This window comes from Carassius gibelio, chromosome B22, assembly GCF_023724105.1.
Source record: "Carassius gibelio isolate Cgi1373 ecotype wild population from Czech Republic chromosome B22, carGib1.2-hapl.c, whole genome shotgun sequence".
Taxonomy (NCBI): domain Eukaryota; kingdom Metazoa; phylum Chordata; class Actinopteri; order Cypriniformes; family Cyprinidae; genus Carassius; species Carassius gibelio.
In genome coordinates this window covers 25,024,364-25,047,238 of record NC_068417.1, presented here as the reverse complement: position 1 = coordinate 25,047,238, position 22,875 = coordinate 25,024,364, and the positions used below count along the sequence as shown (strand labels likewise).

At 33.6% G+C, this 22,875-nt stretch overlaps 2 protein-coding genes across 3 annotated transcripts; both read right to left on the bottom strand.

The window, feature by feature from the left end:
• Nucleotides 1-500: 500 nt before the first annotated feature.
• On the bottom strand, nucleotides 501-13,151 carry nrd1b (nardilysin b (N-arginine dibasic convertase)). Of its 2 annotated transcripts, XM_052590994.1 has the most exons (31): nucleotides 13,089-13,151; nucleotides 12,722-12,888; nucleotides 11,579-11,780; nucleotides 11,416-11,497; nucleotides 11,182-11,335; nucleotides 11,019-11,092; nucleotides 10,626-10,721; nucleotides 10,405-10,527; nucleotides 10,252-10,309; nucleotides 10,090-10,163; nucleotides 9,031-9,100; nucleotides 8,813-8,890; nucleotides 8,613-8,733; nucleotides 8,456-8,514; nucleotides 8,082-8,136; nucleotides 7,894-7,998; nucleotides 7,694-7,817; nucleotides 6,225-6,311; nucleotides 6,020-6,139; nucleotides 5,885-5,936; nucleotides 5,190-5,340; nucleotides 4,959-5,086; nucleotides 4,715-4,877; nucleotides 4,597-4,628; nucleotides 3,781-3,919; nucleotides 3,348-3,395; nucleotides 2,813-2,865; nucleotides 2,641-2,724; nucleotides 2,343-2,550; nucleotides 1,236-1,325; nucleotides 501-1,084 (listed from the first exon to the last, which is right to left on the bottom strand). In XM_052590994.1, exons 2-31 carry the CDS (start codon nucleotides 12,871-12,873, stop codon nucleotides 860-862), a joined length of 3,207 nt encoding a protein of 1,068 aa, XP_052446954.1. In that variant the 5' UTR covers nucleotides 12,874-12,888; nucleotides 13,089-13,151; the 3' UTR covers nucleotides 501-859. The 2 variants fall into 2 exon arrangements, with proteins under 2 accessions (XP_052446954.1, XP_052446953.1); XM_052590993.1 differs by having other exon boundaries at nucleotides 11,416-11,780.
• A 1,061-nt stretch (nucleotides 13,152-14,212) lies between these two features.
• LOC127987048 (ras-related protein Rab-3B-like) lies at nucleotides 14,213-19,812 on the bottom strand. Its single transcript, XM_052589326.1, has 5 exons — nucleotides 19,616-19,812; nucleotides 18,433-18,657; nucleotides 16,561-16,679; nucleotides 16,365-16,489; nucleotides 14,213-16,293 (listed from the first exon to the last, which is right to left on the bottom strand). The coding sequence occupies exons 2-5, from the start codon at nucleotides 18,655-18,657 to the stop codon at nucleotides 16,109-16,111; spliced, it is 654 nt and encodes a 217-aa protein (XP_052445286.1). The 5' UTR covers nucleotides 19,616-19,812; the 3' UTR covers nucleotides 14,213-16,108.
• Between the last annotated feature and the right edge of the window lie 3,063 nt (nucleotides 19,813-22,875).

Here is a 22,875-nt window from a genome sequence, read left to right as displayed (position 1 = left end):
CTTAAATATGAAAGATACTCCAATATCAGATAATAATAATAATAATAATAATATTAATAAGAATGATAAAGTAGGCTTTATCAATTGTGGCTAGTTATCTGATAAGCAACTGGCTAATATTAAAAGTTAATATTATTTTGTTCAAAAAATAAAAAATAAAACACAAATTAAGTACAAAAAGTAATAAAGTTATATAAAAATATAAAATTCCCAAAACTAAAAATACAGCAGCACATAACAAAATAACTTAAGGCTTAAAAAAACGTAAATATGATAATATACAAATAAAAGCTACACTAATATTATATATTACTTTATGTGATAATAATAATTACAAATATTAATAATACTATATAAATCATAAAAAAAATATTTCTTCAAAAATGTAATTAGAAAGCATATTATGGTTTCCAATTACAATTTGTATTATTAAAATGAAGACTTACTGATTAGACATTTGAATAAAACATTCAAAATACTTTATAATCCAAATCTGAGGCTTTGTGTCCACGTCTCCATATTTTTATTCACAATAAGAATCAAGATAAAACACATTCTTACCTTAAAAATGATTTCAGCAACCACTTATTTTCATACATACTGTATCTCTGATATATTCAATGTATATATTTGAATGATATGTGCATTATCCCTGATAATCTAAAACATGTATAGGTTATTTCCATTTTTGTCGTCTACATGAAAACCAGGATTACTTGAACACCAGTTCCTATGTGTCACTTGACTGCGTACAACATCCACTTGTGTGATTTTGTGTGATTAAAAACGTCAGAGACGGATGAGAGTGTTTTTGCAGAGCTTCATCTGGAGGTAGAGGGCTCTTCAGTGCACTTCAGTCTCACTGGAGGATCTTGTGGTAGGGGTGCAGGTTGAGGGAAGACGTGAACGCCCGGATGTCTGTTATCCTGCTGGCTTTGGCGAGGACGGGCGAGGCGGGCAGGAAGATGAGCTCGGACACGTCTCCGTATGAGGAAGTCTTCCCTTCTGTATCCTGAGTCTCTGGGGATGAACTGGACCGATCATCTCCGTGGGTTTCCTTCTCTTTCTCTCCGAATCCAACCACCTGTTCGGATCATACAGCAGAGTGATCTGGTAGATGCTAATATGATTAACAGTTTAGTTAAATAGTTTATTTAGTTTGTAAATGACCATTTTCTGCCCTCTCAGTGATGCTTTAACAAAAGAATAGATTCAGCAAATAAGTCGTAACATACGTGTATACTTAGTTTTCTACTTCTGGCGTGTCTGTGCTCCATGAAAAAAGAGACCAGGTCATCTTTGGTGACATTCTTCAGGACTTCAATCTGTTGGGAAAATGTTCTCACAGAATAAGAAAAATCTCTCAAATAATGCAAAATAAAGAATTAGAATAGAAATGCAGCAATATTACAATTCCGTCTGATATCAATAATGTTATGACTCACAATAAATGGCCAGCATTACAATTCTGAATTAGCTGTTTTACATACTATAAAAAATAAGAAGGGAAGGAAGGAAGGAATAGAGATATGAATGGTGATGTGGCAAAATATAAAAATAAAAAAAAATATTAAGTCTAACAAAAAGTTTGTAATGTTGGATAAATATACTGCATTAAATAAATAAACATTTAATATAAACACTAATAAATAAGGCTGGGAACATAGCATAACTAAGTAAATAATTAATTAAAGTAAAAGTTAAAACAAAACCATTGGTAATGTGGCATATATATATATATATTGAAATAAAATAAAATATATATTAATTCTAACAAAAACATAACTGATGTGGCATAAATATATAAAACAAAAGATATGTACATATTTTATATATATATATATATATATATATATATATATATATATATATATATATATATATATATATATATATATATATATATATATATATATATATATATATATAACAATATCTAACAAACAAAAAGTAAAAAAAAAAAAAAAATTAAATTAAGCCTAATAAAAAAATTGGGTATAGAGCATTAACATACAAACACGTTCTTACAAGAATGGTTCGTGATAATGTGGCATAAATAAGTAAATATTAAGACTAACAAAAAATGGTTGGTGGCACAAATAATAAGTAAATCAATATTAATACGAACAAAAAAAGTTGGTGATGTGGAATAAATAACACTTCTAAATTACAATTGTATACTTTTTATCCAAATAAAGTAACAATAAAACACAAAAAAACTCAAATCGGTCATTTAGGCATGACATTATGATTGATATACATTTTGATACAACATTTAAAAGTGTTAATAAATAAAGCATGAGTAATAATAAAGCAGAGGAATACATGGAGTGATGTCTCACTTCTTTATTGAGCCGGTCAAAGACATACTGCTGCGTGACCACTTCAATCCAGTTCCTGTCCACTTCTTCCCCGAGCTGCGTGTCTTCACACTCCTTCAGCTTGATTAGGGCAGTCACTTGAGTTTGAAAAGCCTCATCTGACAAGTTAACCATCTTCTCCCCAAAGCTGACAAGAAAAGCTTCAATTTTTCCTTCCACAAAGTCAGTGCTATGGGAGGAAATCGCAAAAAGACAACCTTATTGATATTTACACAGAAAACGGACTAGATTAATGTCTAGTTTTGACCATAAATCTTGCCTGAACTTGGTGGCCTGAGTCTCGACGGTAACAGAGAAGCCAAGGACACCGGAGGTGTTTCTGCAGGATGGGTACACCTGATACCTGAAGGAAGAGTCAAACAAGATCTGTGTTGTAGCAGAAATATTCAGACATAGAAACACAATCTAAAAGACGACGCTTCATAACTGACCCTAAAGTTTCCTTTGTTCTCAGGAAATCGAAGCAGGGTTCTTCCATGTGCATCTGATGAACACAAAAAAAACAAGATTTTAAAGGGTTAGCTGACCCAAAAAATTTAAATGAGTCCATGTTTTACTCACCCTCAAGCCATCCTAGGTGTATATGACTTTCTTATTTCAGACGAATACAAACAGAATTGTATTAAAAATTATTTTGGCTCTTCCAAGCATTAGAATAAGACTAGGTGAGTGTTTTTGTTCAACAGTCCAAAAGTAGTCTAATAAAGCGTGCACATCCATAATAAAACGCGCATCACACGACTCCAGGGATGAATAAACGCCTACTGTAGCGAATCGATGCATTTTTTTTACGGAATCTATACATGTTTAATACAATATATATATAAGTTTGTGTAAATTATTAAGTCATATACACCTAGGATGCCTTGAAGGGGAGTAAAACATGGACTAGTTCTTATTTCTGGGTAAACTAACCCTTTAAGAAAGAAGGACAATACTTTCAGTTGAAACAATGATGAAACTCACCACGAGCAGCTCCATCAGGGCATGTTCCCGCAAGTTCTTCAGCCCTGTCTGGAAACAAAAAACACTTTAAGTACAAAATTATGTTTTTTGTTTTTCACATAGAGCTATCAAAAAGTAGATCTGGAATTCAGCACAGTGAAAGTGAGGTGACATACGGTGACCCATACTCAGAATTTTTGCTCTGTATTTAACCCATCCAAAGTGCACACACACACTGTGAACACACACTCGGAGCAGTGGGCAGCCATTTATGCTGTGGCGCCCGGGGAGCAGTTGGGGGTTCGGTGCCTTGCTCAAGGACACCTCAGTCGTGGTATTGAAGGAGGGAGAGAGTGTGTACATTCACTCCCCACCTACAATCCCTGCTGGTACCAGGACTCGAACCCACAACCATTAAGCCATGACTTCCTTGGGACTGCTAACTGACCATTACCTGATAGTATACTGTGACTTCGGAGTTAGCGTCCGCTTTATTGAGCGACTGGACTTTACATAAGTGGTGCGTCTGTGGCAGCTCCACCACTCGGAAGAGGACAGGAGGTTCAGCTGGAGGAGCTTTATACTGGAGTTTCCTGGAAAACACCAAATACATTACATGAATAGAAAAAACTAACTTACTTGAAAAAGATATTACACTATTAATTGTTAATTAAAAAACAAGTTCTCCGATTTTTTTTGGGGGGGTGATGCCCCTCTTGAATGTAGGGAAACTTTTGCAGCTCCCTCCATAATCTGATTCTTAAAACTGTTGAATAATGAGCTACAAAAAAAGTTTCTATTTTTTTTTTTATAAGAAAAACATGAAGCTGAAAGAAAATAGAAAATATAAATTAGTTTTTTCACAGCAGATTCACAAGAGTCCATTAATTTAATAAATGTAAACTACATAGTTTACATTTATTAAATTAATGGACTCTTGTGAATATATATATATATATATATATATATATATATATATATATATATATATATATATATATATATATATATTTTTTTTTTTTTTTTAAGTAACCTGACAACATAACACATTACATGTTACATGCTACCTCAATATTTGTAACAATTTATTTTTACACAATAAATATTTTTAAATAATATAAAAACTAAACTGAATGAATTATTGTATTTTCTTGTACCTCCATTAAAGTAACCTTATAACGTAACACGCTTTAGATATTACACATATTATTTACAACATTTACAATAAACTTCTATTATATCTAACGAACAGAAGAAGCAGTCGACTTACTCCATAAAATACTGCAGAAATTCCTTCGATTCCTGTTTGTGCAGAAAAAATAAAAACAAAATTACAATCACAGTGTAAATGCATGTTCAAAATGAAATAAATCACCTATAAGACTCACAGCACTTGTGAAGTTCCCTTGTATGAGTCCTTCCACAAATAACTCGGCCTTGAACCGATTCACAAACTCCATGAGATCCGTCAGACCGAGGTCGGTCATGATAACGTCATACTTCTGCATCACAGACCAGCGATGGTGCTCCAGGATCTGCAGTCGAACATCTCTGAAACACAGCGAGTCAGACGTCATCTGCATCAAGTAGTGCGAACCGAGATCACGGTGGTCTGAATCTGCGGTTACCCACCTTCCAAGTCGATCGGGTTTAATGAGGATGAAGTAGTAGGTTTTCTTCAGCTGCTCAGTGAACATGCTAAACACATTTGGAGCGGTGCTAAAGTTGGCCAGGTGGTCTACGATCAGATTCAGAAGCAACTAAAGAATTAAAAATACTTTTACTGGCAGAATCGGTTCGTTCAAACAAACAAAATTGGTTCCAGGCAGATTCAAAAAGAACCAAAGTTAGTATAAAACTCACAGGCAGTTTGTGATTGAATCCTTTGAGTCTGATGAACAAGCCGTGGTCTCCAGGAAATAACATATACTCCAGTTGAGCAACCTCAGCATCGTATGCCGGCTCCGCCAGATTGTACGACAGAATATTCACAAAGAGATCAAACAGGACCAGACTGGGAGGGAAAAAGTATAAATAAATAAAAAAGGTCATTGTATAGCTCACAATTCAGACCTTTTCCCCAGAATCGCAAGACACAAAGTCAAATTTGTACTTTTTTCGCCCCCTCACAGAATTCGAACATGTTTTCACATATTTCTTTGTTTCCGCTACAGAATAAAAACAAAAAAATGTAACTTCAATTTTCTTGCAATTTTGCAATATAAACAGACAGTTGTGAGAAATAAAGTCACAGTCTAATTGCAAGACATTCTGAAAAGTTTACATCTCACAGTTCTGCGTTCATATCTCAGAATTCCTCCGAATTCGAAATTTGAAATTGGAATTTCGCAATTCCGACTTTTTTTCTTGGAATTCTGGGTTAATATCTCGCAATTCTAAGTTTATAGCTCAGAATTCATATATGTTCTGATTTTCTGATATAACGTTGCAATTATCTTTTTTGTCCCGTGGTGGAAACGGGCTTCTATATGTGGCAGGGTTTGGCTGGAAGGATTTGGGTGAGAATTATTAATTGAATTTGTTTAGAGACAACTCACTTTTTAGGGGATTCCTGTATAAATGGTGCCAGCAGCTGGAAGCGTGCATAAGCTAGCGGAAAATACAGACACAATGACATCATTACAGCTGTTACATTGTGTTTTTTTCTTCGGCTTGTCTTATTATAAAGGTACCTTTGGGTATCTTGAACTTGTTGTCCTTCCTGAACCAGAGACGGCCTCTCTCGTTGTCAATTATTTTAACTGGGAAATTCGTGTCAGGACAGTCTGATGTTTTGAGGGTGAAATCCGTGGCTGTGAACGGATAAGAGCAGACGTGAAAAACTGGCGTAAAGGAAAAGATGAATGGCTTTTTTAATGGAATGGGATTGAAACTGACCTATAAACCTGTTCTCAGCGGGGACGTGAAGGTCTGGGTTCAGCGGGAAATCTCCAGCCCAAAGATCACTGTGTTCTTGTGGAATATCTGTGTAGGTAGAACATTTCATTATTATATATTCAATATTTTTAATTGAGTTTTGAGGTTTTAGGGTTGAGTTAGTTGTTTAGTTGAGTTTTGAGGGGTTATTGAATAGTTGAGTTGTGTAGTTGAGTCTTGAGGTGTTAGGTTTGAGTTAGTTGTGTAGTTGATTATTTAATATTAAATAAATAAAAAAAATTAACTAATGCATGGTATATTGGTTATCAGCTCATAGTGGAATTTTGCATATGTTTTTGCACATGCTTAAAAATTATTTATTAAAACTTAAATCAAACCTCAGAATCGAATATCCATTTTCATACTTAGTCCATTAAAATGGAATTTTGAAATAGAATTTTGATGCAAGATGAAAAATGTATGCTGAAAATAGTCATAACAGTCGCATTCCTTGATCAAACATGATCAAGTTATTTCACTTTTAAGATAAAATAATCATTAAAAAAAAAAACAATTTGTGGCCTTTGAGAATCGACCACATTTTAAAAAACGATGAATCGAAAAATCCATTTTTCTTTTACCCAATCCTAGTAGTTAGTTAGTAATAATATTTATGTATTTATTTATTCATTCATAAGACATCACAAACATTTTCTTTTTTTTATTCACAATATTTTTTGTTGTTTTAATATATGTCACGTAACCAACTGTTTTATTTGTAAGCCTTAATATTTATTTGTTTATTTAAATATTTATTACTTCATTTTATTTACATATTTATGCCACAATACCAAACTTTTCTGTTGGTCTTAATATTTATTTATTTAAGACACACCGCCAACCTTTTTTGTTAGACTTCTTGATTTTTTATATATATATATATATATATATATATATATATATATATATATATATATATATATATATATATATATATTTATGACACATCACCTTTCTTTCTTTCTTTCTGAGTGTGTGCTTAAAAATTTTTGCATTTAAAATACCTAATTTTAGTTTTTTATTTATTTAAAAACAATATATACAATTATAGAACTGGCCATTTATCAGTTATCGGCTATTCAGCCATCTTATAATATCTTGCATTTCTGTATTCCTATATATATATATATATATATTTATATTTATTTATTTACATACATAACATATTTATTGTTATTTTCTATTTATTTTAACCAATATTCCATAGAATTCTAATATCAATTTAATAATTATAATAAACATTAATTTTAGATGAATGTAAATCCATTTATTTAAATGTGTAATTCTATTTACATATATTTAAACATATTTTCTTATGTAATTTTTTATTTAATATTGGTTATCAGCTAACAGTATCTGCCATCATTTTAATATCGGTGGATCCCTAAAAACAAAACCACTCTTTTCCCAGACCCTTTGTGGTGGATTACCTTCAACACTGTACTGCGTCCCAAACCACTTCTCCTTTAGAGGACAGAGCCCATCATGCTCGGGTGACAGCAGTAATATATTGGCTGTTGCTGGAGTCAAGAGTCTCAAAGCAGCTGAGATGACCTTCAACCACAGATATATCAGATTAAACATCAGAACAATGAGCAATGAAAGCTCAGTGTAATAGATAATAACATGCCTCTGGGTTGTATTCAAACATCAGCTGGTCTCCACGCAGGAAGTCCTCTCTTGGGAAAAGTTGCATGTTTTCACAAATGTTTGCAGCAAACTCAATTGGTTCCATCTGGTATAAAAAGATATAAATATGAGAGATGAGGTCCTGCATCTGGTCTACACAGTAAATGATTAAAGATGATTTCATCTCACCTGTTCCTGATAGTGAAACTCATTGGCTTCAATCTTCTGGATTTCTTCATAGAGCCTGAGAAAAACCATTACCAAGAGAGAGTTGAGTTTTTTGTTTCTGTATTCAATAAAGCCAACAGGATTCAAGAATATATATATAGAGAGATTATTTTCTTCTCGAGAAATTTATGATTATATTTTAATATTATTATAAATCGAACTCAAATTACGTTACATAAAAACTAATTTATCTTCAGAGGTAATTTTCTTCTTGAGAACCATTTTTCCCCATTGTATGACTTTCTTCAAAATATATAGATACAGCTCTAATCGTTGTCCTCCAGCATCAGGCTGGTTTTTAAAAAAAAGCAAGGTTTCAATCTTCTTATTCCCACCTCTGTTGAGGTCCAACGGACTGAAGCATCTTCAGATACTGGAATACTATATGAATGACCTACAACCGCAATAAAACATCTCATTATTAATGTTTAAAGCAGAAAAACAAGCACTCGAACAACACTAAAGATAGCCAACATGATGAATTTTTCAGACCTGGAAGAAGTTGTGGAAGCCCTCGTCACTCAAGGTGATTGAAACGCTGAAGATGGAGTAGGTGGTGTTCTGATCGAACCCCGACTCACTGTTTCCTCCAAACAGAGCCAGAGCCCAGCACCTTCACATGCAGAGCATTGATTCATTTGATTCAAACTGATTCATTAGCTATTCAAATATGAGAAGAAAGCCAAACTCACTTCTTTCTGAGTAAAGACAGTATACTTCCAGCTCCTTCATGACCAACCAGCCAGGAAATGTAATGCAGGGGTTTCACTCTACAACCCACCATACAAACAAACAAACAAACAAACATATTTTACAGCCATTAGCTCAATGCAAGCTTGTAGTATTCCACCGTGGAGTCCTGGTTTAGAAGCATCTTGGCCTCAGCAGGGTAAGACGATGTGTTTCTGACCTGTAATGTTTGCCCTGAGGTGGAAGAGCCCAGCTGATGGTCAGCACATGAATCTTTCGCACAGGAACCACTGTAAATGCCACATGAAATTAAGCTTCCAAACACCCATTTACATTCAGAAAACACATGAGCAGACTGAGATTTGAGAGGCACTGAATCATTTCAATAAAGACATTTAGTATAAAATCAGCATGATGTTCAATTGTTCAATGTAGATATGTAAGTGATGAAATCATTTGGTTTCATATTAATATTTAAATTTGATTAAGACAAATAAAATATAAAAAAGATATATTATTTATTATTAAGTTGCACATAAATTTAATTAGAATTATGTATTATTTCATTGTAAATATATTTTTTAATTATTAATATTGCTTTTCTTTGTATTATCATTATAATTTGGTTTATAATATATATAATTTGTTATAAATATAAATATTAATAAAACAAAAAATAAAATAAAAACAAAATAAAAAATATGTTTTATAAAAAGTATTCAAATGTTTTTATTATTATTATTATTATTATTATTATTATAAACATCAATTTACAAATTGTATACTTTTACTTTTATTTTCAAATATACATGTGAGAGTAAATATAAATAAAATAAACAAAAAAATTATTATTAAAAATTATTTAGTTATTCAATATATATATTTAATAAGTTTAAATATACGTTTACATTAGTTTTTTTTAGTTTTTAACTGTTTTATACTATAAATTATAATCAATTATAAATGATAAAGTACATTTGTACATATATTTGATTAATTATTATTACATGAAATGTCAGAATAAATTGATTATATGAATAATTAAGTAAATAATAAAATTAGATTAAAAAACTAAATTAAATATTATATATACATTATTTTATCTTATTACATATTTTTTATATTAATTAAAATATTTAATATTTAAATTAAACATTATGTTATGTATTACGCATTAAATATTCAATAAAAACTAATGAAAATGATCATTTACATTAAATTAAAGATCAAAACGGCTTTTAAACTGACATAATATATGAAACAGAAAATCCGATGCTACCTCGGTAAAGCTTGTTGAAATCTGGAGTATCAAATGGATCCTGAAGGTCTGAAAAATCGGCCCGTGGCTGGCCACTGTGAAAACAACCGAAAAGAAATGACATGAAAATAAACCCTGGTCAATATAGAAATAAGAAGAAATACGACCGTTTAACAAACGTACTTGTTTGGGATCTTAATGAAGATCTCTCGCACCCATTCTTCCAGGTTATCAAGTGTGTCTATCAGAATAAAGCGTCATACATTAGACGCTTGAACGTAAATATGAGATTGGTACAGTACGTTGATTCTCAGAGGAATCATTTCTTCTCATTACCTTTGGACTGCACTGCGAGCGTCATATAATGAGCCGAGTAATACCTCCTCCAGAACTCTCTCAGGCGCTCATACGTGTTGATATTCTGCTCTCTCGGCTCGTTTTTCAGTGTCTGAGCATTTCCTGATGAACAACACAGAAAGAAACAACTAGTCTCATAGCAATCTTTCTCATGTTTGACATCTCAGAACGTTATGTGTGTGTGAGGAACACGGACTGACCCCAGAAGAACTTGCTCATGGGATGACCAGCTTTTGCCAGACCTCCAAACAGCATCTCTTTGCGATTCGAGTCTAATGGCTGGGCCATCTGATACTCTGTGAACAGGATCAGACAGTTTCACTCTTTAAATAATGAATAGTTCATCCAGAAATTAAAATGTGCTCAGCCTCAGGCCATCCAAGATGCAGAGGAGCTTGTTTCCTTAACAGAACAGATTTGGAGAAATGTAGCAATTACATCATGCTCACTAATGAATCCACAGCAGTGAATGGGTGCCGTCAGAATGAGAGTCCACAAACCACAAATTTCTCCAACTCTGTTCTGATGAAGAAATAAACTCTTTTCTATTTTGGATGGCTTGAGTGAGAGCACATTTTCAGCAGTTTACAGACCGCTGTCTACGGCCTCCACCTCCCTGTCAACCGCATCAGGGATCATCAGCGGACAAATGAAAAACTGCGCCCACCTGTGGACAAACAAAGCAAATGCAGATGATTAAAGGCAGGTTCACTCTACAATAAAAAAACGCGATTGGTTATTGCGTATTTTGCTCACCGATCCAGTGCTTCTCTGAAGTACTTTCTTTGAACATCAAACTTGAAGATGGTGCGCTCACAGTCTGTGGAAGCGTTGTCACTTCCTCCATGCTTTTTCAGGAAAGCATCAAAGCCATTTTCGGCCGGGTACTTCTCACTGCCCATAAAGACCACTGGGACAGAGAGACAAAGCTTGCATGTGAATAAAAATAAAATAAAAAGGTAAGAATGAAATGAACGTCTAGGAACGCACTGTGCTCGAGGAAATGGGCGAGACCAGGTAGATCCGCGGGGTCACTGAAGCTTCCCACGCTGATACAGAGCGCAGCTGCAGACTGAGATATGAAACAAGACATTTTAGATGATATATATATATATCTACAGAAATGAAGTAACTGTAAAGAACTGACCCTCACCTGTTTCTCTGAACTGCAATTCTTCTTCAGCCTTTCAGTGCATTTCGTCTCACAGCTGCTGTCTTCATTAGTGCTCTCACTCTCACCATCCTCTTCCTCACCGGAGTCTTCCTCATCTTTGGGATCTGGCTCTCCGTTACTCTCTGACTGGGTGAGGTCTGAGATGAGCAGTGCTTTGAGGCCATTGCTCAGCTCTATGTATCTGGAACAGGTTTAATGATTTCTTTTCAGAAAATAAATGGCATCAAAAAATAAATATGTATCATTATCATTATAAATACTATTATTATTATTATTAATAATAAAAATAAACAATGTTTTCATTGAAAAATACATTTAAATAAATGTATGATTTATTTTCAAATATACATTTGATAATATAATTAAAGATAATTTTAAAACAAAAATAATACTAATAAAATAAAGTAAATTAAAATAGGAATTTAATAATAATAATAATAATAATAATTACAACAATTTATTTTAACAATTGTATTATCAAATATACATTTGATTAATATATTAAATATAACTAATATACATGACACTTAAATACACATTAAAATGTTTATTAAAATGTATGCATTTATTTTCAAAAATACATCTGATAAAATAATTAAAAGCAATTAAAATAAATAACTTACTTTACAGTATGTATTAAAATATTTTATATTATTAATAATATTATTAATAAACAAGTTTGTAATTCTATTTTTAAATCTAGATTTGATAATATAACGAAATACAAACAAAATAAAAACAAATAACAATTTACTTTATCAAAGGATTTACATTTTTCTGTATTCATATTTATACTCTAATATTTAGCATTTTAATTTCAATTATACATTTGATAATATCATTCAATATAAACAAAATAATAATTTACTTAAATTACTTTCCAAAATATAGTTCACACAATACGATTTTAATACTTAGATGTAATACTTACATTACTTACAGTAATAATAATAATAATATTCTCAATATTAATATCAAGTAATATATAGCATTAATATGATAACAGTTACTATTAATTTCTGTTATAATATTATTAAATCCATTAACCAAAAATATGTTATAACATGTATACATTATAATTGTTGTTGTTGATATTACGAGCCATAACATGTGTTGGGTCACCTGTATGTTTTGGGGTCACTGGGAGATTTGACTATGAGCGGGTCACTGTGCTCCGCTTCTCGGGCTCGAGCCGGCGGGGGTTCTCCGCTCTCGGGACCGGACACTTCACCGGAAACTCCACCGGGAGCTCGAGCCTTATTCGTCTGGGGCATTGGGACTCAAATGTCCTTGTAGACGATGTGCAAACACAATGTAACGTTACAGTAGATTTAACGTGACTGACACCTGTCACCAATACATTTAACATCTTTTGGTGTATTAAAACTCCAGCAGTTACTAGTCTCTATCAGGAACTCCAACAAGAAAACAGTAAAACGCGTTTTGATAACCAAACCTCTGTATACAATTTAAGTAACGTTATACATACCAATGTTTCTGTTGTCGATTAGATTACGGATGTTACTGACGCTCTTGGTGCGCATACCTAATACACTGACATCTCATTGGCTGATAAACCATGGGGATAATAAAACAAGATCGAATCTGATTGGTCGAGCCAACCGGCGCAGCCACAAATGAAAGATGAGCGTTGAATTTAGGAACAGGTTTATCTGGTTCTCATATAATCCTTTAGATGTGTTGTTAAACTAAAACAAAACCTATTAGAAATTGTTTTCGGCAATTTAAATAAAGCTGAATATATATAGATAGATAGATATATAGATAGATAGATTTAGATATATACAGTAGATATATGTAGATATAGATTACATTAAAAAATTTATTAAAATAATTAAAACCTTAAGTTAAAGTATAGGCATATTCAAATTAAAAGCCTATCAGACAAAAATCAACAAACTGAAATAACAATACAGTTATATAAAAATATTTTTAAAAAGCTAAGGAAAAAGAAAAAAAATCACAGAAAAAAATGAAAATAAACTAAAATTAAAAGTGAAAATCTAAAAACAAAGGGTAATTTAAAAATACTGTAACCTAATTAAAGCTCTTTATTTTGGTGAAATTTGAGTTTTTAATGTTTTCATTACTTATTGTATAATGCATATGTGATATGTGTCTAAAGTCGCTGGGGTGTATTTGTAGCAACAATACATTGTATGGGTCAAAATTATACATTTTTGTTTTATGTTAAGAGTCATTAGGATATTAAGTAAAGATCATGTTCCATGAAGATGTTTTGTAAATTTCCTACTTTAAACATATCAAAATGTAATTTTTGATTAGTAATATGCATTGCTAAGAATTCATTTGGACAACATTAAATTAGATTTTCTCAGTATTTAGATTTTTTTGCAAACTTAGATTTTCAAATAGTATCTAGGCTAAATATTGTCCTATCCTAACAAACCATACATCAATGGAAAGCTTATTTATTCAGATGATATATAAATCTCAATTTAAAACAAAATTACCCTTATGACATGGTTTTGTGATCCAGGGTCACATTTATAGACTAGTATATATCCTTGTTATAGGTGTCTGCCCATCAGTGTATAACATACATACAATGACAGAAGTGGCACGTAAATATTTGCATTATTACATGTGATTTGTGCTTTTATTGTTACAAATTGCATCTAAAAGTAACATTCACAACTGTACAATCACTGTACGCCCCAGTGCAAATTGTCTACAAATCAAAATACACTGACAGCAAAGGTACAACTAGCCTTTATATTCCAGCAGCATAAAAATAAATATCTACTCAGCAAAAAACAAACAAACAGTAGCCTATATAACATCGGAATTAAAAATACCTCATTTAGAATAATTTCGACTATAGTTACATAAAACACTCATACACCACTTGATAACAATCTAAAGTAGATTATACACACACGAACCCACAAGGATTTGCTACAAGTTTCTGAAATATAAAGACATCCTGGCACGAGTTCACAATAGATCTTGACGTTCCGCTCGAGGATTTGAGCGAAGAATAATATATTTCGAACGTCACCTGACTATGAAATGTGCTGATTGTGTCCGGTCTATTATTACTCATTATTATTAACTGTTACATGTGGTTTCGGACAATACTAAGTTTAACATGAATTCAATATAATATTTTCGTGTAAGACACGGATTTTATTTAGCATACTTATTCATGAATTAACTAAACGTCACATTTTTTCTCTCTTAACATAAAGATAGCTTAAGCAAGTGCTCATATTCTCAAAACACATACTGTGCCAGCAGTTCATAGATGGAGTCCAACATACAGTGTGCATCTGCTTCTGATTTCCAATCAAATCAGAGCATCGAATCCACCCTGAAAACTGCACAATGGCCATTTTGCAAAAGTCTGTTTGTTTTTGTGCCTTTTAACAAAATATCCACCATTCTGCCTTCACTAATGGGACAGTTCACTTATTTTGTCATCATTTACTCACTAACATGTTGTTCCAAATCTGTATGATCCAAACAGCTGCTGGTAGCCATTCACTTGCATAGTATTTTTTTCCATACTATAAAAGTCAATGGCTACCATCAACTGTTTGGTTAACACCATTCTCCAAAATATCATATTTGTGGAGAATGAAAACAGGAGAAAGAAATTCATACAGGTTTGGTACAACTTGAGGATGAGGTAAACAGATCCCTTAAAAGCACTCATATACTACACTCAGTATATAATTCATAAGATCAGCAAGATTGTGCCACAACAGATTGTGTTTTAAATCTAGTTTCGGCAGTGAACACTGAAGTTCTGAGAGCCGAGTGGTAGTTTTTGTGCTTTGCTCTAGTCCCTGCTTTGAGTTTCCTATGGACTGATTAAGTTGATTAAGTGTACTTTTATTACTGTACGACTTCATATGTTTGACAGCTACAAATGAAAAAGGGTGCGTTTCCCAAAGCCTTGTTAGCCAACTATGGTTGCAAGTGTCGTTTTCAACGTTATTCAACGATTCGGTGTTTCGCGAAACCATAGTTCCAACGAATATTCGTAAAAGGCATCGAAAACTTGTGTGGTTAGAAGCAGAGATTCTTGTTAGCATGTAGTCTTAATGTATATACATTATTTTGTATGCATTTTTGAAGAGTACGCATGTGCGTAAATGTGCATGGGAACCCTGGAGTGTGCTGCAAAAGGAAACGCGATGAATCAAATAAAGAAAAACGAGGGGAATAAAATAGTTAAGTAAAGTTAAGTTGTAAGTGTAAATGAACTAATTCAAATTGATTATTTAGCATAATTTTTTCACTCCACTACCTGGGTGCGATGTCATTAACGACAATTTTATAGTGTTAAAATGATGAAGGTGCGACCATGTTACTACGATATCATCACTGGCTAGTTACGTTTTTCCTAAAATGCATCATACAATGAAACGCACCCCAGATTGGTTCTAATTGCCATATAACAGAACATCAAACACCATCAGATCCGCTGCTGAGAAGTTAGCTGATGATTTGAGATGGAAATCAGCAACAATTCTGAGGTAGCTGAGGCGGCTTATCGGTTAGCCGGGTGGTTTTGGCACCGGTGACCATGGATGGATCCGTATCCACTCTCTCGGACATCTTCACGCAGATAATGTCAACCAAACGCTCAAACACTTGTCTGACGTTGATGTTCTCCTTGGCGCTGGCTTCGTAGTACTCAAACCCTGTGAGAACGAATCCGAAGAAATCAGATCAAACACCAATGAATCAGATAACGGCTGGATCCATAACTCACCTAGCTGGTCGGCCAAGTGTTTCCCCTTCTCAAAAGGCACCACCCTCTCTTCATCCATGTCACATTTGTTCCCCACTAATATCACCTGAGCATTATCCCATGAATAGGTCTTAATCTGTGTTGCCCTGAAAGGAAAAGCGCATTTATGGCACATAACTTCATCAGTGGATGTGGATTCATTATTCAAGCTGCTCACCAGTCCTGCACAGCATTGAAGGACTCTTCATTTGTGACGTCGTACATGAGGATGAAGCCCATGGCTCCTCTATAGTAAGCAGTAGTAATAGTTCTATACCGTTCCTGTCCCGCTGTATCCTACAGACAACACAGAAAATCATGGATTCATTGATAAGGAATATCAACAAACGCTTTGGAGGAAAAGCACATAGATTTAAATGCATAGTTCAGCCAGAAATTCAAATTATTATGATTTACTCACCCTCAAGCCATCCTAGCTGTCTTCTTTCAGACGGATACAACTAGAGTAATATTTAAAAATTTCCTGGCTCATTCAAGCTTCATAATGGCAGTGAATGGGGGTGGGGGGGATTTTAAAATACAAAAAAGTGCATCCATCCATCATTAAAAGTCTCCACCCGGCCCTGGGGCGTTAATAAAGACCTCTTAAAGTTAAATTATGCATTTGTTGTAAGAAAAGTATCCATATCTAAAATTTATAACCCGTAATCGCTAGCTTTCGCTAACTGTTTTGTTTACATCAAAGGAAAATCAGTCTCCTTTAATCTTACATAAAAATCCTCCAACATGGCTCTTCATAAAGCCTCCTTTTGTACTTTTAATTTGAGATCAGTGTTTTGTTTCGCTCTTTCTCATTTGTCGCTCCTCACCAGAGCGTATGCTGCTACGCCATCTGCAGGAACGGCGGGGCTTCAAAATCTGAGCACCCATTCACTGCCATTATAAAGCTTGAAAGAGCCAGGACATTTTTTTATATAACTCTGATTGTATTCGTCCGAAAGAAGAAAGTCATATGCACCTAGCTTGAGGGTGAGTAAATCATTGGGTCATTTCAACTTCTGAGTGATCTATTCCTTTAAGGCCATTCACACAAAGAACAAGAACTGTAGAGATAGCAATCACAATAATATTAGCACACACACCAACGGTCAATAACATTACATTTATTATTACGGAGTGTATATGTATATTTTACAATCACTTAAACTACAAAAATACTTATTTCCATTTTATATACTTTTTATTAATTTATTAAACATTTATATATTTTTTTAATTAGCCCCCCCCCCCCCCCCCAGATACATTCATATTAATTCATTTAAAAAAAAAATATATAATTATACATTTTATTTATTTTAATCTCACATCTTTTCCATTTCCGGAAAGTCAAAGATGCAATTCACACCTTGCTGGCATTGCTATTTATAACAGTGTAACATATCATGACCTTCAGTGCTCCATGAATGCAACCGATAACCAAACATGAGGAGAATAAACTAATTGAATGGTTTGGTGAAATGTCGTAATTTCTCTATTTTAGGCCCATCTTAATTTAAGCTCATTTTGTTTTGCTCCACTTGCACCAGTTTCCCTTCAGCTGTTTTGAATGAGAGCCTATTTTTATCTTTTCACGAACAGTACACCCAGATTATGAATTATCACAAACTGTGGCTGTGTCATACTTGTCACCCGGTGCTCTCGTGTGCTTTCGAACTCTCTCCCGACTCCTTCTTAGCCTCAGGGTCCGCTTTAATTGGCTATGAGGATCTCTCTCTGCCAGGGAGCATAATGGAGTGCTGCTTCCATGACAACCAGCATCGATGATGCATGTGGGGGGAAAAAATTACACGCTTGCTTTCTTTTCCTCCAGAAAAAGATGGCTCTCATTCACAGCCTGGTGGAAGGTGATTGTGGGAAGGTAGAGGATGCACACTTTACATAATACAGCCGGATGCGGTTCGAGTTTAATGATGTCAGCCAATCACATTACAGGCAACAAACAATCTGTGGCTAAAAATAACCTCTTTTTCATTCACATATTACATTACTATGCATTTGATTACACCAATATGGCTGCTCCAGCACTCACCCATATCTGGAGCTTCACTCTCTTGTCGTTCCTGTAAACCGTCTTCACCTTAAAGTCGATGCCGACCGTGCTGACGAAAGAGTTGCTAAAAGAGTCATCTGCATATCTGAATAAAAAGCTGGTCTTTCCTACACTGCTGTTGCCAATGATCAGGAGTTTGAACATGTAGTCAAAGTTTTGATCAGATCCATCTCTTTGCCCAAAGCGTTGATCTACTTTTGCCATCTGTGAACAGAGACAAGAGAATAAATACCAGTATCAACCCTGTTACTGGAACTGACCAGAGGATGTATTTAAATATACACATACACACACACACACACACACACAGAAGATAAAAATAATACATTTAAATAATAATCTAAAATTTCTGAAAAAAAATCTGGTGTCAGCACTGTTACTACTAAATATATATGTATAGTTTTATAGATAATATAAGTATTTTTCTAATTGTATATATATATATATATATATATATATATATAATATTAATTATAAATAATATTAATTAATCTTAATTTATTATTTTTATTAGTTATATTAATGAAAAATAATAAAATTAATAATTTTATTCTTTTTTAATCTCACGACATATGTACAGTATATATACACGACATATGTATAGATACACATACATTACATGTATTAAATCCAAAATTAATTACAGACAACAATATAGAATATATGTGCAGGATACAGTAGAGACAAGTGTCCACCCTGTTACTGAATTATAAAAACTTAATTTTTAAATTATTATAATATTGAATCAATAAAATTCATTTTAATAAGCATTTAAATGCCAAACATAAAACTATATGAATAAAAAATGAATTAAAACAAGATCTATTTATCATCATAACAAGCACTGAATGATGCATATGCCAATGCTTTCATTTCAAGCCTTCATTTCGTATTACAGTGATCTGTTTGACAAAAACATTGTTAAAGCATCACAGAATCAACATAACAGGTTCAACCACAAGTGACATTCGTCAGCTATATCCATTCACAGGCATAAATATCATTGCATAATCAGTAGATGTTATTTTGACCATGTAAACACACGAGCTCATTCATAACTGTCATGGAGACATCGACGACATCCTGACGGACGACATTCACCGACAAACATCTATAAATGACAAGCAGCCGTCAGTGAATGGCGTATGATGGAGAAGCTCACCTCGGATGTAAGCGCAGCTCTCGTCTGGTGCTCTTCTCGGTGGGCGTTTATGGACGCTGCAGCACCTGACGACGCGGTGAACGCGTCCAAAACGCAGGCTTTTACGTGCGTATTATCGCGTATTTTAGCGAATGACACCGGTTTTATGCACCGGGTTCATCTGGCAGCGCACTCTGTACAGCAGGGTGGGGCAACGGACGCAATTGACCGGCGTTCATACCAACTCTCTAACTCAGACTAATTAGGAATTGAATTGAATTGAACTGCATTGAAACACTAAGCCACTGCCACACTTACAAATGAAATGACATTACATTAGATATCAAAATACAACCCCCCCCCCCAAAAAAGGCCAATCAATCAATCAATCAATCAATCAATCAATCAATCAATCAATCAATCAATCAATCAACCTATAGGCTAAATAAATAAATAAATAAGTAGGGTGCATGCAAATTTTAAGAAAACCTTTTTACTAATGTTTTAAACTATTAAATATGATTAACTTATAAAAATACAATCTCAGTGAGCTTTAAAAACGCGAATTTGTAAAACAACAACAACAAAAAAAACAACAACAACAACAACAACAACAAAAAAACGGTGATGTCAGTACGCATGTGTATTATTTGTTGTTGTTTCCTTGTAACTTCGCTGAGTCTGAAATGCATTAAACAGCGTTTTGAATTCGTTTTCGTGGATCTGTGTGAACTCAGATCTTGTAACAACGTTGACCTCTGTACATTAAAAATACAAAGGATTTTTTTTTATTCTGTTTATAACACTTTGTTGTCATGTAAACGAGATTCCATTCGAAATGACTAGAATTCGCAGAATAACGATAAACGTAACACAGGTAAACACAGGTAAAGATGTCGGTAAACACAGCAGAGAGCAATGAGATTTCTTTACAAAGGTAAATTAAGGAATTATATTTACTTAATTATTCAATAAACCGATGTTATGGTGAATATTAATGTACTTGTGCATCACTGTGTGAGTTTTTATTCGCAAGAAAAACAAAGTGACGAAACATGCTCTCTAGAGCAGTTTGTCCGTTTATGGCTACTGTAGAAACATGGTGGCGCCTTCCATGTAAGGGGACCCGCTGTGTATGTAGATAGAAATAGCTCAATCTAAGGTAATAAAAACATAACGGTTCATTAAGTAAGGCCTTTATACACCTTTGAAAACATAGTTATGTATATTATATTAGATTTCTGTAAATAGATCGTTGTAAATATTACACATTGCACCTTTAAGAAAATGTCCTTATACTCAATAAATAATATTTGTATTTTAAAAACCCCAAAAGATGCATGATGCTAATATAAATGCAATTTAAGGCCGTTTTAAAACACTACATTACACTACAACACAGAATTAGGTACATAACTACTGCCAAAATGTGAAGCTTTATTATGAATAACACCAGAATGGATAAACAAAAAAATTACTGTATGCTCTCAGGGTATTTCAGTCTATTTGTGGATCTCACACACAACCAGGCTACAGATGTGTTTATTAATGAGGAAAGACGCCTGATTTTTGGTAAACAGGCCTGAACACCTTAAATGCTTTCTAATTTTGATGCATAGTAATGCTATATAGTAAATATGTATAGTAATGCTATACATAAGGAAGAGCTAAGTGCACCATTTAGACAAGAAGTGGATGCATAAACATCTATGACTTTTATTTTGTTGGAAACATATTTATGGCATAATTAAGTTTCCTTTTTGCAAATGTACGCACTAAATGATCATATAACCACATTAGTACAGTAGCCTATTTCGTGCCATATGCTAATCAGGACATTTTCTGGGAGTCAAATGAGAACCAAATCTGCATGGTTGCAGATAATGAGGATGTATAAACATTTTCAGATTCCATATCTATTGTGAGTCTGTTTAACTCTGTTTAACTCTATCTACTGAACAATATCTAACACATATCTCCTCATCTGACTGCAAAGACCCTCACAGGCCTCCATACACTGTTACAGAGAGACCCCAAAAGTGACCCCAAAAGTTACAGTTCCCAAAGTGACCCCAAAAATACATTATCATACATTATATATCTATCATCTTCGATTATATATCATAAGAATAAAGATTTCACTTTCTGGTAGTGTACATTCTGATCCATAAGAATGGGAATTTGTTAAGGAATCAAACTACACAGGTTGCACTGTATATTCGATTCATTAAACTGATTAATTCGGCCATCGAACCACAGTTTGATCACATTTTAGATCCATTAGAAGTATTATGGAGCCAATGAATAAATTACGAAGGACACACATATTACAACTGCTAATGTCACATTTTTTCTGTATTTTTCTTGGTTCCCAACCTTATTGGTAAGTTTTACAGAACATCGGAGGCCACAGAAAGTCTACTGTATGTTTAGGATATTCACGAGACATACTCCTCATGATCGGACTCATAAAAGCCACATTCTCTACTGCCACCATGTGGACATGTAGCATTTTGCAGGAGTATTTGATGGCATGACACTTTACAATTAAAAAACAGCATAATTACAGTCGGGCAAGATTTGGCATGACCAAAAATAATGTCAAATGTTGAGCCCTAAAACAGAGAATTACAAAGTCATTTATCTTGGGTAAAACATAGAGCTGATGGTCAAAAAAAAACTATTTGACTGCTCCTCACAATGAATTGAATGGCTCTGAAAAAATAGTTAAGAGTTTATTACATGATTATTAACAGTTTATGACATTGTTATTGCAGGAGTTAATAGACTGATCTATAAAGCAGAACTCACTGGTATGATGGCACTGATTGTGTCTTTTTTTGAGTACTTCATCTATAGCTGCACACAGAAGATTTGGTGTAGTGGTTTGTTTAGTATTCTAACATATTTTACAGTACATTCTCACTGAATGCTGAGACTGTAAACACATTTTCTTTTATTAATATTCTTCCTTTTACCTCTGCAATGTCTATAACCCTAATGTCTATAAAATAAAGAAAATAATGAAAAACAAATGATAAACTGTACATCTCTAATTTAGCATTTAGATATGAATGAGGTAACTAATAGCTTATCTCTGGTGAAGCCCCGAGGTCCTGCTACCAGCTACAAATACAACAAACTCCACTTTCTGACCATAACCAAACTAACATTAATATTGAACACATCAGAACAAAACAAGCTGGAAACCTGCAAAATGTATCAGGTCCAGTTGAGTTACAACTGGACTCCAGATAGTGCAGATAAAATCATCCGAACCC

Bases quoted from the DNA above. Each gene is read 5' to 3' on its own strand.
- nrd1b (XM_052590993.1), bottom strand. From the start codon at position 12,873: ATGCCCCAGACGAATAAGGCTCGAGCTCCCGGTGGAGTTTCCGGTGAA. The intron at 10,722-11,018 runs GTCTGTAAACTG...TCCTGTTCACAG, and splicing joins GGTGGAGGCCGTAGACAGCG to AGTATCAGATGGCCCAGCCA. The intron at 8,137-8,455 runs GTGGGAATAAGA...GGTTTTTCTCAG, and splicing joins TCCGTTGGACCTCAACAGAG to GCTCTATGAAGAAATCCAGA.
- LOC127987048 (XM_052589326.1), bottom strand. From the start codon at position 18,657: ATGGCAAAAGTAGATCAACGCTTTGGGCAAAGAGATGGATCTGATCAA. The intron at 16,680-18,432 runs GTGAGTGCTGGA...TGTTGTCTGTAG, and splicing joins GAGTGAAGCTCCAGATATGG to GATACAGCGGGACAGGAACG. The intron at 16,490-16,560 runs GTGAGCAGCTTG...TTTTCCTTTCAG, and splicing joins TTCAATGCTGTGCAGGACTG to GGCAACACAGATTAAGACCT.